Source organism: Ursus maritimus, unplaced genomic scaffold, assembly GCF_017311325.1.
Source record: "Ursus maritimus isolate PB19 unplaced genomic scaffold, ASM1731132v1 scaffold_27, whole genome shotgun sequence".
Taxonomy (NCBI): domain Eukaryota; kingdom Metazoa; phylum Chordata; class Mammalia; order Carnivora; family Ursidae; genus Ursus; species Ursus maritimus.
This window is the reverse complement of record NW_024425230.1, coordinates 20,186,154-20,201,636: the sequence shown is the minus strand read 5'-3', so window position 1 is coordinate 20,201,636 and position 15,483 is coordinate 20,186,154. Positions and strand designations below refer to the sequence as shown.

Below are 15,483 nucleotides of genomic sequence, written 5' to 3'. Positions count from 1 at the left end.
GGGTAGGTGGGGGGGATTAGCCAGTGATAAACCCTCCTGGGCCTAAGGTTTGCTGATCAGCCCCTCAGTCCTGCCCAATCTGGGACTCTGCCTCCAGCCCTCCTTGGGTTTGATTTTGTTCAAAGGAAAACCCTAGGCCCAAAATGGAGTCACTTATGTTAAGGCCTCACATCAGTAAACCAAGACTTATTATGTAATCTAATCACATTTTCAACCCTCCCAGGAATGTAACCTTTAACCAGCCAACATGGAATTTCCCGGTCAGCACTAGGAAATTTACTGATAGATCCTTTCTGAGGAGGACAACCTTGCTTAAAACAGTTCATTCCTTGCTAATAATTTCCTTTTTTCCTGCTCCCTCTCTGCCTTTAAAAATCTTTCCTTCTCTGTAGCTTGACAGAGCTCCTTTCTACTAACTAGGTGGAATGCTGCCCGATTCACAATCATTTAATAAAGCCCATCAGAACTTCAAATTTATTCGGGTTAATTTTGTTTTTTAACAATTTCCAGGGAAGAACTTGATGTTCTTCCGGAAATAGCCTCGCTCTGGTCTCGTTCATGAGATGGGTTGTCCAGATGTCCAGCCGGCCCACGTAGAAAGGCTTTGAGCAGAGCCCTATAAAAATAGATTTTTCTAAAGCATTTCTTCCACACGCTTTCGACTCTGCAGGCCAAAACCCAACCCAGATGTGGACATGTTCCCCGGCAGATGAAGACGCCTAGGACCTCTCTGGGCCCGGGAGGCAACGGTCCCTCAGGTCACTGACCTGGAAAGGAGGCAAGGAGACGAACTTCACATGAAGAAAATAAACGTGCCGAGTAGCCGCTTGGGGAAGATCACCAGGCAGGTAAGATGTGAAGCTGGGGCTTGAATCCAGGTGCCGGGTCTAGATCTTTCTGTACAAGCCCCGGCTGTCTCAGAGGAGCAGACGATCCAGGTGAGGAGACATCTCAGGGCGCTGCTCCCCTATGAATAGATCTTGGCTGGTTCTGAGTGTCCACAGCTTCCTGTGTTCAGAGGAGGGGAGATTCGTCAGGGTGGAGGGAGTCTCCAGAGAAATCCGCGAGGACAGCAGTGAACTGAAGCCCCAGCCGAAGTATGGAAAATCACATAAAGGAACCTCAGAATCTGGCCCACCCCTTCGGTTTCACCGAGAAAACACTTTTACGTTTTTTAACTGAAAGCATATTTATTCGCCAGCACTGGCCCCTGGCCCTTGGTCTCTGGCTTGGAAACAAAAGGGAGTTGTTTGGTCCCTGGGCTGGGATGTTTGCTCACAGATCATGATGTGTGTTCAGAGCATCTGGTTTGGGAAAGGGGGTGTGCACTTGGAGGGTGGGAGTGTGGGGCCGCCCCGAGGCTCTGCTCAAGCCCACGGGACTCCTGCGTTCACCAATGCTGGAAAGCAGAGGAGGAGGGGCTGGGCCTGGCACCCCGGCCTCCTGTGCACTGGGAGGGTCATCACAAACCAGCATCCTGGAGGTGGTGTAGACCTCTGAGGGCACCTGTCCTCACTGTCCCTCTCCTGCACTGTCCTCCTAACACGTGCCTTTTGCTTCCGTCCCTTCCGGCACAGGGAGCCCACCACCCACGAGGGGAGTCCATCCCCCATTGCATACATGGCCGCCATCACTGGGGAGCACTGCTTTCTCTCACTCTTTTTTAAAAATATATTTTTATTTGAGTATAGTTGACACCCGATGGTACATCAGTGTTAGGGTACAACATAGTGAGTCCACTTCTCACGACGTTATGCCGTGCTCCCCACAAGCGCAGTCCCTTTCTGTCATCACACATCATTACAATATCGTTGACCATATTCCCTGTTCTGTCCCCGTTAATCCCGTGACTAAAGCACTCCTTCTCTCATATATGATCTGCTTTTTGCCGTCACCTCCCACACCCTGGATCTGGTTCTGCCCAAAGGGGGGAGTCATGTCATTCATTCCATAAATATTTTAGGGGTGCTTCCTTTCCTATTGCTGGGCGCTGTGCCCAGGCCTGGAGATAAGGAGCCTCGCTGGTGTGGATGAGGTTAGATGAGTGACAGGCAATTTGTTTCAATAAAAAAGTCGCCGCCATCCACTTAGCTGCTCAGGCCAGAGCCTGGGTATCATCCTTGACCCCTCTCTTGCCTAACCCCATACAACCTGTCTATCTGCAAGTCTTGTCGACTCCACTTCCAAAATCCTTCCAGTACTTACCCTTTCCTTGACAACTCCCCCCACCACTCACCATCGCCCAGCTCCCAGGTCCCTCCCCTGGACCATGGCCCTAGCCTTCTAGCCAGTCTCTGCGTCTCTCTCTTGCTTCTCTACAACCCGTTCTCCACAGAGCAGCCAGAGTCAACCTTTAAAAACAATGGCGCTCTTCTTCCTAAAGTCCTTCAATAGAATTTTCTTTAATGTAAAGTTTTCCCAAAGCGCAACATATATTCAAAACACACACCTGAGGCATTGTCACATAGTGCACACAGCTGTGTAGCTAGCCACCAGAGCAAGATACAGAACATTTCCAGTCCCGGGAGGCCCTCTACCAGTCCCTAGCCCTCCAGCCAGAGTAACCACTATTCGACTTCTAAGGCATTGGTTACTTTTGTCTTTGTATATGGACAATTACAGCACATGTGCTCTATTGTGTTTGGTTTCTTTTTCTCAGCATTCCATCTTCTGGCCTTTAGTCTATGTGCAAAAGCAAGTACATGAAATCTCTCGGAGGGGTTAGCCACATAGGGTCTACTGTAGCTGAGTACGTGCATGCCTTGTGTTCTAGCAAATCCGAGGTAAATATCCAACAGCTCATCCTATCATTTGGGGCAATGCCATCCACAGGACTTATCGCTGATGCTGTTGACCTTGATCACTGGGGGAAAGGAGAAGGAGGAGAAGGTACCTTCTCTGAAACATCGTTCCACTGAGAGGTTACTTCTCTTCCCATCCTTCCCGTACTTTGGAAACAAGTCCGTGCTCAGTCCATGCTCAAAGTGAGGGGAGGGTCAGTAAGCTCTATTTGCTAGAGGAGGGAGTAGCTACGTAGATTATTTGCAATTTTTCTGTATTTGTTTGTTCATTCATTCATTCATTCATTTGTATGGACCCATGGATATTTCTTTCGTACTTCGGCTTATAGTCCAATAGCACCTTATTTATTTTGTTGCTTACCTTTTTCCCGTTTCAGGTACTGGGAACTCTTCTAGCTTAGGTTTTTATCTGTTCCACATGCCCTCATCCTTTTGTTTTTTAAAGCATTTTCTGGAGGCCCCCGGTTCATCTTGCGTTCTCTCTGCCCTAGCCCTAGAATTGGCCATTTCTCCAAGGAGCCCCAACTCCTTTCATTGGAAACATGTAATACAGACCGAGGTCTGAGCACTGGGCTGTCACGGCTTCTAGTCCCTGTCAGCAGACAGAGCTGGGCAACATGCACACGCATTCTAACCTGTGTGTATGCACATATATACACACACGTCTCTGTAGTTATCTCTGCACCTGTCATCTGTATCTAAATGAAGTTAAGCAGGAACGTGTAGTGACGTCTCTGACAAACCCAGGACCGTGTGCTTTGTTCCAGCCTTGCTCCTTGCTTCCCTCTGACTTCCCTCTCTGACAGTGAGAATCCCGACGCCTCCCACCCACCAGCCACGTCCTTGTCTCGGCCCAGGACACGGGCACAAGCAATTTCAGAATTGTTAACCCATATCCCCGGGAGGAGCAAATGCGCTGCCTCGGGGGTTCAGCGGCACGCACAGTTCCTTTTGTCTTTAGCCTTATGGTTTCTGGTTAAAACACTTTCCCAAAGTTATTTAGGTCAATTCCTCTCCACACCCGTTCCGCCACACCCCAGCACCCCCCCACCCCCCACTGCTTACAGTGAAGTTATTTATACATTTAGATTCTTTTGTCACAGTCTGGACTCTTCCAACATTCTGGATGATTTTTTAAAAAGATTTTATTTATTTATTTGACAGAGAGAGAGGGAGAGAGCACAGGCAAGGAGAGCGGCAGGCAGAGGGACAGGGAGAATCAGACTCCTCGCTGAGCTGGGAGCCGGATGCGGGCTCAGTCAGGACCCCAGGCGAAGGCAGACCCTTAACTGACTGAGCCACCCAGGCGCCCCTCTGGATGATTTTTTTATTTTTTTATTTTATTTATTTTTTTAAGATTTTATTTATTTATTCGACAGATAGAGACAGCCAGCGAGAGAGGGAACACAAGCAGGGGGAGTGGGAGAGGAAGAAGCAGGCTCATAGCGGAGGAGCCTGATGTGGGGCTCGATCCCAGAACGCCAGGATCACACCCTGAGCCGAAGGCAGACGCTTAACCGCTGTGCCACCCAGGCGCCCCTGGATGATTTTTTTAAACGTGCATAGGTTCAAGCTCCATCTTTGGGCGGTCAAGGTCTCTGCATTTGGCAGTTGCTTACGGCTCTGCAGCTACCTTTCCAGGATCCCGCCGTATAATCCCATCCCCTAAATTCCCCCAGGCCTCCCCTCTGCAATTAACCACTTCCCCTTGCCCCAGCCCCGGTCAACCACTCGTCTGGTTTTTTGCCCCCTCCCCCCCCCTTTTGCTTTCCCCAGAATGTCCTGTGAATACAATCACACAACGTGTAACGTGTAGCTCTTTTGATCTGTGTTCTCCCACCTGGCAAAACGCATTTAAGATTTATTCACGTTGTTGTGTGAATCAGTAGCTCAGTCTTTCTATCACAGAACAGTATCCCGCCGTGCGGGTGTTCCGCAGTTCATCCATTCACCTGCTGAAAGACAACGTGCTTGCGTCCAGTTTTTGGTGACGGTGAACGAAGCTGTGGTGAGCACTGGTTTTCAGCAAATAGGTTTCTGTGTTACCCCAAGTTTTAATTCGCCGAGGTAGATGACCGAGGAGTGCGATTGCTTCGGGGTCATATGGCAAGTCTATGTTTAATTTTATAAGAAACTGTCCACCTGTCTTCCAAAGCAGGGGCACCACGGTGCATTCCTCATGAGCAACGGAGGGGCGTTCCCGGGGCTCTGCGTCACCGTCAGCCTTCCGCGTGGTCAGGGCTTCTGGATCTTAGCCATTCCAATAGGTAGGCAGTTTATATTTTACATTTTCTATTATATTTATATTTAATAGTTGTTTGCATTTTTATTTCCTTAATGGAAAATTACGTTGAGCATGTCTTCATAGGCTTATTTGTCATCCAGAGGTCTTTTTTTTTTTTTTTTTTTTTTGCCTGTTTAGATCTTTCGTCCGTTTTAAAAATTGGGTTGCGTGTTTTCTTATCCTTGAGTTTTTAAGATTTCTTTCCTTATTCTGGATACATGTTCTTTATTAGATTTGTGATTTGTAAATATTTTCTATCAGTTGGCGGCTTATCTGTTAATTCTCTTAGGGGTATCTTTCATAGAGCAAACTGTCAACTTTTTGATAAAGTCCAATTTATATAGATTTTTCTCTCGTGGATTCTGCTTTTGGTCTTGTGTGCATGTAAAACTCATCCCCAAACCAAAGATCATGCAGATTTTCTTCTGTTTTCTTCCAGAAGTTTTATAGTTTTGGGTTTTACCTTTAGGCCTATGATCCATTTTGGGTTAAAGTTTGTACAAGGGGTGAAGTTTGTTTTTGACTTTAATTTTGTGACGTATGGACAGACAGCTGTTCCAGCACCATCTGTCACGAAGATTCATTCTCCACCGTATTGCATGGCTCCTTTGTCCAAACTCAGTGGACTTTGTTGGTGTTGGTCAGTTTTCTGAGCTCTCCGTTCTGTTCCTTTCTCAGAACATTTGCCTCCTCAGATCCTTGTAAGGCTGGCTTCTCACCGTTCAGGGTCTCAGGGCGAGCGTGACCCTTTCAGATGAGGCTTTGCTAGTCACCAACCTAGACTGGGCTCCCTTCTCTCCTCAGTGTTAGGTCGTACAATCCTGTCCTGTCGTCCCTGGAGCACTTGCTAGCGCCTGAAATAGCTTCTCTATTCTCTCGTTTTAAATTGAGGTGTATGTGGGGCATTTGGCTGGCTCCGTCAGGAGAGCGTGTGGCTCTGGATCTGGGGGTCGTGAGTTTGAGCCCCACCCCCTGGGTGCAGAGAGGACTTAAATAAATAAAAGAATAAATTGAGGCGTGCTTGACATGTCACATCATAGTAATGATCTTCTTTTCTTACCTATATAAGGCCCCTGTGGACTGCTGTTCCCTTAGTGGCTCAAATAGTGCTTGGCTTGGGGTTGGTGGAATAAAATAATAATTCAATTCTCTCTTTAAATTTAATTTTATTCATTCATTCATTTATTTATGGACACTCTACCCCCAGCATAGGCTTGAACTCATGACCCCAAGATCAAGAGTCACATGCTCCAGTCAGGTGCCCAGACTCTTGCTCTCTCTCTTTTAAAATTAATTACTTTGTTTTCATTGTGGTAAAAAGCACAAATACAATTTACCATCTAAATCATCTAAGCAGGGTTAATTATGTTTGCGCTGTGGAGAAGCACGAGCTCCAGAACTTCCTAGTCTCGCAGAACTGAAACCTGTACCCTTAAAGAGCAGCTCCCCTCCCCCCCAGCCCCTGGCAACCACCATGCTGGTTTTTCTTTCTATAAATTTGACTACTTTATTTTTTCTTAATTTTAGGGGTGCCTGAGTGACTTAGTCAGTGATGCATCTGCCTTCGGCTCAGCTCATGATCCCAGGGTCCTGGGATCAAGCCCCGAATTGGGCTCCTTACTCAGTAGGGAGTCTGCTTCTCCCTGTCCCTCTGCCTGCTGCTCCCCCTGCTTGTGCTCTCTCTCGTCAAATAAATAAAATCTTAAAAAAAAAATAAATCTGTACCTCCAACGTGGGGCTCGAACCCACAACCCCAAGATCAAGAGTTGCACGCTCCTTCGACGGAGCCAGCCATGTGCCCCTCTATGAATTTGACTACTTTAGATAACCTCATGCAAGTGGAATCATAGGATTAGACATTTTTTTGTCCGTTTCTGACTCAATTCTCTTTCGATTGTTGTCGCCGTGGACGGGCATCCTGCTTGGCCAATGCACATTCTTTCACCTGCAAACTTACGCCTCCTTTTCACGCGTTAAAACTACCCTGTGCTTTGTCTAGCACATTTTTTTAGCTCTTCCCCTCTGGGCATTCTGGACTGTTATCAGTTCGGACTGTCATCAGTTTTTCAGAACCATGAATAGTGGTACCATGAGCATCTTTGTACATTGCTTTTTATTTGGGTAATTTCCTTCCAGTGCATTGGCCCAAAGCAGAATGCAAGGTCAAGTTTTGTAGGTCTTGCTACAGTCAGACTGTGATTCAGACACTGAATCAACTTGTAGCTCCACCAGTTAGGGGTAAATGTTTATTTCCCCACAGCCCCATCAACTTCGAGTTTTGTCAGTGTAATGGATTTTGTTAAGTTTCTGGAAGACAGAGTATGTTCTCTGATTCTGTAGGGGTATGAGTAACTAAAAAAGAAAAGCATACCTGGTTTCCTATCATTTATATGAACAAAATTCTGAAGCTTTTAAGTGGACTACCTGTTTCGATGATTCTGGTAGGATGCTTGTTAGAAAATCCTACCAAATCTTGCACTATACTGGGGTAAGAAAAGTGTTGCACTAGTAGTGGGTAAGAATAGTGTTCAGGCCACAGAGCTACTAGCCCACGGAACTCTACAAGGGTCAGATCATACAAGAAAATCCCCTCCTTCCCTATCCTTCCTTCATCTGTTAACTCCACCCCCCCCATCAGCTCGTGGTCCCAAGGCCAAGGTTTTTTGTCTTTTTCCTCAGTGAGTCTAGCCAGTGGTTCTCTTCTTAGTTTCACATTAGGCTCACCTGGAGAGATTTAAAAAAATACTCATTCCTAGGCTCCACAGGGATTGAGATTTATTTGCTTTGGAATGCATCCTGGTCATCTGTATTTTTATAAAAATCTTCCCAAGTGATGCTAATGTGCAGTGAGGGGTTCCGGCCAATGCTCACCACAGTTACTGCTCAGTAAATGTTTGTTGAGTGACTTACTGATTTGAGACAGAGTTCTGAAGAGTTGTATTCTTTTTTTATCGAGATATGATTCACACAACATAAAACCCAACCTTTTAGAATGTTCCATCGCTTTTAGCATACTCACAAAGTTATGCAACCATCATCACCGTTAAATTTCAGGACATCTTCATCACCTCCAAAAGAAATCCCATACCCATGAACCGTGACTTGTTATTCTGCCCTCACCCCAGCCCCTGGCAGCCACTCATCGACTTACTGTCTTTATGGATTTCCCTATTCTGGACATTTCATGTAAATGGAATCATGGCCTTGGGCGTCTGGCTTCTTCCACCTCGCATCACGTTTTCAAGGTTCAGCTGTGCTGTAGCAAGCGTTAGATCTTCGCTTATTTGTACGGCTGAAGCATAGTCCGTTGGACGGATATACTACTTGGTTTATCCCTCCATCAGCTGATGGACATTTGGGTGGTTTCCAGTCGCGGGCTATCAATGCTGTTAGGAACATTCATGTGTCAGCTTTTGTATGGACATATGCTTTCAGTTTTCTTGGGTGTATATCTAGGAGTAGAATTGCTGGGTCATATGCTAAAACTCTGCTTAAACTTTCGAGGAGCTGCCAAACTGGTTTTCAGTGTCTGCACCATTTTACAATCCTATCAGTAACGTGTGAAGGTTCCAATTTTTCTACATCCTCACTAGCACTTGTTATGATTTTTTTTTTTTTTTGAGGATAGCCATCCTAGTGGGTGTGTGAACTGATATCTCATGTGGTTTTGATTTCCATCTTCCTGATGACTAATAATGTTACGCATCTTTTCATGCGCTTTTGGCTATTTGTATATCTTCTTTGGAGAAAGATCTCTCCAGATTCTTTGCCCATTTTAAAATTGGGCTGTCCTTTGTTGTTGAGTTATGAGTTATTAATATTCTAATATTCTGGATATTAGACCCTAATCAGACACATGATTTGTAAATATTGCCTCTCATTTTGTGGGCTGTCTTGCCTTTTTCATAAACATTTTAAATTTTGATACAGTTCAATTAATCTACTCTTTCCTTTGGTTGGTTGTGTGTTTGGGGTCCGGTCTAAGACAACATGCCCAATCCAAGGTCATGATGATTTATACCCGTTCTCTTCCAAGAGTTTTATACTTTTAGCTCTCATATTTAGGTTTTTGATCTATTTTGAGTTAATTTTTATATAAAGTGTGATCTGGGAGTCCAAATTTATTCTTTTGTGTTTCTCCAGTCATTCTAGTATAATTTGTTGAAAAAAATTGCTCTTTCCCCACTGAATTGTCTTGGCACTTTTGTTGAAAATCAATTGACCAACGATGTATGGATTTACTTTGGATTCTTAGTTATATTCCATTGATCCATAGGTCTATCCTTACGCCGGTACCATACAGTCTTGATCAATGTAGCTCTGTAGTACGTTTTGAAACTGGAAAATATAAGTCTTCCAACTTTCTTTTTCCCTACAAGACTGCTTCAGACATTCTGGATTCCATCCATTTCCATATTAATTCTAGGATCAGCTTAACTTCCAAAAAATGACAACTGAAATTTTGATAGGGATTGGGTTAAACTTATATCACTTTGGGGATTATTGCCATTTTAACAAGATAAGTCTTCAGTATCCATGAACAAGGATGACTTTCCATTTATTTAGGTCTTTAATTTCTTTCAGTGATGTTTTGTAAGTGTACAAGTCTTGCACTTCAGTTAAATTTATTCCGAAGTATTTTATTCTTTTTGATGCTATTATAAATGAAGTTATTTTTTTCTTTAAAGATTTTATTTGAGAGAGAAAGAGATGATAAAAAAAAAGAGTCACTTAGATAAAAGTCAAGGTGACCAGCAAGTCTCTCCCCACCCTGGCCCCCTGGCCCCCTGGCCCCCTGGCCCCCTGGTTTCCTTCCCTTAGGCAACCACTATGCTCATTTCTTGGGAGACTGTCTATAGCTGCTTTCCCGCTACAAGGGCAGAAATGAATAGCTACCCTGGAGACCGTATAACCTGCTAAACCTAAAATAGTTTCCATCTGACCCTTTATAGAAAAAGTTTGTTGGTTCCCTTTTTAGTCTTTTATCATTTCAAATGACGCTGCTATGATAGGCTAGGACATCTTTGTATGTATGTCATTTTACACCGTGAATTTGGATGGAGGCAATGGTAAGCGCAATGGCTACTAGGTCTTAGGGTCTCGGCACCGGTCACTTTGGTAGGTGTTACCAAGTAGCTCTCCGGAGAAGTGGAACCAATTTAGACTCCCTCCAACAGTGCATGCTTGGGCCTGCTCCCCACAGCCTCGCATTAAGAGTGCGCTCATAATTCGACACTTGCCAATCTGATAAGTGAAACCTGGCACTCACTCAACTTTTTAATTTGCATTTTTCTCATTATGGGTAAGGGCTAAGCATCTTAAATCTAAAATTAAAAAAAACCCCGAAACACCAAACAACTCCTCCCGAGCCCTTCCCGGTCTAGGCGACTCAAGACTCGGGCCCTGGCCATCCGCTCCCCGCGGGGCGCCGGGCGTGGCCGCGGCGGGAGGCGGGGGCGCGGACCCCTCGGTGTCCCCCCACTTCCCGGGCCGGCCGCGGAGCCCCGCCCCGGGTCCGCCTCCCGAGGGCCTGGGCGGAGCACGCGGGCCTGGGCGGTGCTGCGCTGCCTGATTTATTCCCGTCCAGGAGCAGGAGTGAGAGCCCCGCGGCGTCCACGGCCGAAGCGCCCGCTCCCGCGCCCGCGTCCCCACGGCATGCCTGGCCCCCGCCTGCTGGCCGCGCTCTGCGGCGCGCTCCTCTGCGCCTCGGGAGTCTTCGCCGCCTCCGGTGAGTCGATCGCGCCGCCCTCTGGCCCTCGCCCCTCCTCTCCGCGCCGCTCGGAAGTTCGCTGCGGCGCCCTCCCTCCACCTCCACTGTTTACAAACTTGGGCAAAGAGCCGGGGCAGTGCGGAGGGGCTACTTCTCCGGCTGCGCCCCGGCTGCACGCGGGGATGCGCTCGGCCTCTCCTGCGGGCTCTGCGCCCGGGCGTTCTGGGCAGTGAAAGAGGCTTGAGAGTGGGGCGGGGACTCGGGACACCGGGTGACAGCCCAGCTGCCCCCAGGGATGGGGCTTACCCATAACAAAGGAATCTGCTGTGTCGGGCCTCTCTTTTCCCATCTGTAAAATGAGGCCATTGAACTGTGCCCGACTCTGGCTCGTCTTCCACCTGGAAGTTTCTAGGACTCTTGTACTGATAAGCCTTGTCCAGCCAACTTTCCCTGGCTACTCCCCCTCGCCAGCTCCGGCGGCTGGTGTGTTCATTGGAGTTTTGCATCCCCGCTTGTAGGTGTCTGGTGGGATGAGCGAGGGCCGGGAAGGCGGAGGAAGGGGATGGGGCTCTGGGTGGGGCCCAGGAGGGGGGTCAAGAGCTTGGGGAGGGACTTGGAGAGGGCTGCCTTCTGGGCTAGTGGCTTCCGACTCCCTCCTGCGGCCTTGGCGTGCCGCTCTATCTTCCTTTCTCCTCCTCCCCCGCCGAGGCGGCCTCCCGCGCACAGCTGGGCCTCCGGCGGGCTGGTCCTGGGGATGCCCCGTTTCTTCACCGTGGGGCCCACACAGTCAGTTGCCGCCAGGGCTGGGAAGAGGTGCCCATGATCGGCGCGCTTCGGGCACCCCCTCCTTCATTTTCTCCAAGCAAGCAACGCGGGGGGGGGTCCAAAGCTGAGCCCCGGCGCTGTCTTCCTGTGACAGTCTGACCCCCAGGCCTCGAGCCAGAACCTCAAGGGCCCTCCAAGCTCCCGCTCGCTTGGGAACTCGGAGCTGGTGGCTGTCCAGCGACCCTGAGACCCAGCTGGGGCTTCAAAGCCGCTTTCCACTCCTCTCTGTTCCCACAACCTGAGCCCTGGCTAAATGTTCCTGGAGAAATCACCCAAAAGGCAGGACTCTGAAATCGCCAAGGTAGTTTTGTAGAGGGTGATCTGGCTTTTCCGGGAAAGGGGAAGTACCATGGCTTCTGCGCAAGTGAGTCAGCCTAAGACCTGTGCGTGAGGGTAGGAGCCACCTTTCACTTTACTTTTTCCCCCCAGTGGACCGCTTTGCCCTGGAGAAGAATGGAGAGAGGGTGCGGTTGGTTGGGGAGAAGTGGAGTTGGATTTTGTTGGGACAGGAGCCCAGGACTCTGGCCATTCCCAAGCCTCTGTCTGTGGCAGTGCCCGCAGCCTGCCAGGTCAGGGGAGGGGATTAACCTGCTATTTAAAGCCAATGACTAATAGCTCATTGGGAGACGCCTTAAGCTCCCAGGCGCGGCCGAGGTGGCCCTCTTAGTGCTCCAGTGTTCATTAACGGTGTTCCCTGTTCCCTCTGTTCCTTCTCCGGAGCCGGGCCCAGCTCTCTGGAGCTTTGGGATTTCAGGAGGGTGCCCCCCCACCCCCGCCCCAGCCTGAGGTGGCATGACCCTATGGGGAGGAAAGGCCATTTCTCCTGTCTTACCCCACATGATGGGGTAGGCCCTTCTGGGATGCGAAGGTCAGGTCAGCTAGAAGATCCCCCATGCGCCTGGCCGTCCTGGTGGGCTGCACTGATGGCTCACATCTGTCCCCCAGGCCCCCAACCAGAAGCGGTGCGCTCCTCTCCAGCTGTCCTCCTCCCTCTGCAGGGTTCCTCAAATCTGCCTTCCTCCTCACCTCTTCACCTGAATTCCTCTCTCACCAGGAGGCCCATGGCAGCCTCTCACCTGAGCCACTCCTGTCACATTCCCACCTGGGAGCCTAGGGATCTTTGTGTAGCCCCCAGGACACCTCCCGGCCCCAGGGGAGCCCATCCACAGCTCTGCAGATGGCCTTTTCTCCATATTCTCCTTCCCAGAATGGGAAATGGCTTCCCCACTCCTACCTCACGCTTGAGAGAGAATCCCTGATGTTTTTGATTTTGTTTTTTTCCCCCGGTAGACAGCGGTGGGCAGCTGAAGGAAGGTTAAGGGCTCCCCGTCTGCAGGATGGAAGGTCTGAGCTTGTCATTCCTAAGGTCCCTGCGGGTCTGGCCCCTACCTACCCTTTCTGCTGTCTTTTGGTTCTCCAGCTTCCCATGGCCCGGTGCTTCTGCCCTTCTTTAGAACATTCTTTCCTCACGACCGGTTTGGGCACACTCCGCTCCATCTCTTAGACCCAGCTCACCTGGCCCCTCTGCGAAACTTCCAACTCTGGCAGAAACCATACCTCCAGTGGCCCTTCCAGCAGGCTTCTCGCAGAGCTGGCGATGCCTCTTCGTTACCCATTGGCCACTTGGCTTTCCTTTGGCTTCTCAAGGCCTGGACCGCACCTGGTTTCCCTGTCTCGGTGACCCAGCATGCACATAGCAGTCACACACACCCCCCGCCCCCCCCGTGTTGACTGAAAGACTTGCTATTCTTCAGTCGGAGCTGGTGACATTGCAGGTGACTTCTGTGACTCTAGCCAGTGCCTGAATGGTGGGACCTGCTTATTGGGCCAGGACAACACCCCCTTCTACTGCCTCTGCCCCGAAGGCTTCACGGGCCTGATCTGCAATGAGACTGAGAAAGGTACCTGCCCCGGGTCCCACCTCCCGTGCCACACCCAGCTCCTCGCGCAGCCCGGCTGCTGGGCCCAGTTCGTCCCGGTGGGCAGTGGTCCCCAGCTCCTCTCCCGTTGGTCTGCCAGCATTTCCCTGGAAACTCCCCATGCCACTTGGGAAGCCGGTGCTTCCCTCACTGGGACTGATTCGCCTACACCTGATCCTTCATGGCTCCAGGCTGGCCCAGGCTCCTCTCAGGCAGAGGGGAGAGAGGGAGGGGATGGCAGGGGGAGGCGGGCAGGGGGCCGAGTTTGTGTGGAGGGTCCTCTGGGACATCTGCTGCTGCCTGTCTCTATCCCCGGCTCCTTCCTGATCCCCTGCCCACCTTCCCTGCCTCTCCATTCCCAGGTCCTTGTTTTCCAAACCCCTGCCGTAATGATGCCGAATGCCAGGTGGTTGACGACTCGCACAGAGGGGACGTCTTCACCCAGTACGTCTGCAAGTGCCCTCATGGCTATACAGGTGTCCACTGTGAGACCAGTGAGTATCTGGGGTGCCTGCTCTGACTGGGGGGGCCCTGAGCAGCCCAGGCCACGTGCTGGCCTCATTCCCTGCCTCGGGGCCGCCTCTGGTAGATGGAGTGGGGACAGAGCCTCAGTTGGTGCTTCTGTCGTCCTAGACTAATTCCTGCTTGGCCTTCTGTCCTCAGACTGCAAGCCAGGCCTGATGTCCCCGCAGGGGAGTGAAGGGTGGTGGTGACCCCAGAGGTCATGGGGAGTGCTGCTGCCTGGGTCACCATGAACCAGACACAGGGCGTTAGGGTTAAATCCTGAGCGTTTTCTCCCGAGATGGGGAAACAAACACATTCTTCATCTTAGGGCCCAGGAGGTCCGACAGTAAGGCTGGGGCCTTGCAGTCTGACAGTTCCTGGCCCAAGTTTGACTGCGGCCTCGTCACAGAGCTCAGGGAGGAGGGAGAGGCCTGGGCAGGCCGAGCCGTCCCCTCACGGTCAGGCGGTTGGAGGCCCGGCGTGTGCAGAGGGGCTGACCTGCCTGGCCTGCTGGTTATCCACTCAGCCACAGAATGGCCCTGGGTGGGTGCCCAGCCTCCAGCGCTGGCGGTGACTGTCCACGCTGTCCTCCCTCCTGGCCCAGCTGGAGTCCCTCCCACCAATCTGTGACTCGCCTTTGCCTGCTGTGGGCGGGCGGCTGAGTCCGCATCTCCGGGGTGTCCAGTGTCTTTGGCCTAGTGAGTGGGTCTGCCACTAAGAATCTTGGGCAGGGGCAGGTGGTTCCCCTACGGGCAGATGTGGGGATGCTGAGGTTTGCTGATCTGCAGAAGCAGGAGGGGGTGCTGGGCCAGCTGGGTGGGCGCTGGGGGATGGGGGAGAGCACCTTGGAGGGCCTGTCCCTTGGGCTCGGGGCTGAGGCCAGTGTTTGTTGAGATCCTGGTTGGAGGAATGTGTGCGTGTCTGTGTGTGTGTGTGTGTGTGTGTGTAGTTGGGGGGGTCACTAAGGCAGACAGCCCAGGGTGGGGCCAGGTGTACCCACTAATTACTGTGCTGGGAGCCAAGGTAACCATGGGTGTGCCTGGGTTGGAATTACCCACCTACCCTTTGCGGCCTGGGGTCTACCCCAGGTTGGATGTGGCAGCTCCCGGGGCAGAAGGCAGGAGGCAGCTGCAAAGGCGGGGGAGCCCCCAGAGGGACCCCTGCAGCCCCTCCTTGTTTGTTAGGTGGTGTGTGTCCTTGGAGCCCGCAAGGAGCCCACAGGCCCAAAGAATGCACGGTGGGGTCCCTTAGAGTGTAGACATGTGAGGTGTGAGGAACTGGTTGCTAATCCTGGCCTGTGCTGATCTTGGCTGCGTGGCTGCACTTTCTCGGCGAGACGGTCCTCGTACCGAGCTCAGCAGGAACGTGGGCTGTTGCGGCCAGAATAGATCCGTCCCTGGCTTCTCTGCTTGGGGGATCTCTGGGGGACGAGAGGGGCCC

At 50.7% G+C, this 15,483-nt stretch overlaps 1 protein-coding gene across 2 annotated transcripts in view; it reads left to right on the top strand.

Annotated features, from left to right (window-relative positions):
* Positions 1–682: 682 nt before the first annotated feature.
* The window catches only part of MFGE8 (milk fat globule EGF and factor V/VIII domain containing), a 22,924-nt gene continuing 8,123 nt past the window's right edge, over positions 683–15,483 (top strand). Inside the window, exons 1-4 of one of the 2 annotated variants that reach the window (XM_040642784.1) lie at positions 683–848; positions 10,673–10,813; positions 13,375–13,521; positions 13,902–14,033. In XM_040642784.1, the coding sequence (XP_040498718.1) occupies positions 10,741–10,813; positions 13,375–13,521; positions 13,902–14,033 (352 nt within the window). In that variant the 5' untranslated portion in view covers positions 683–848; positions 10,673–10,740. Of the gene's footprint in view, positions 849–10,672; positions 10,814–13,374; positions 13,522–13,901; positions 14,034–15,483 lie in introns of those variants that run through there. The other variant, XM_040642782.1, reaches the window with a different exon arrangement.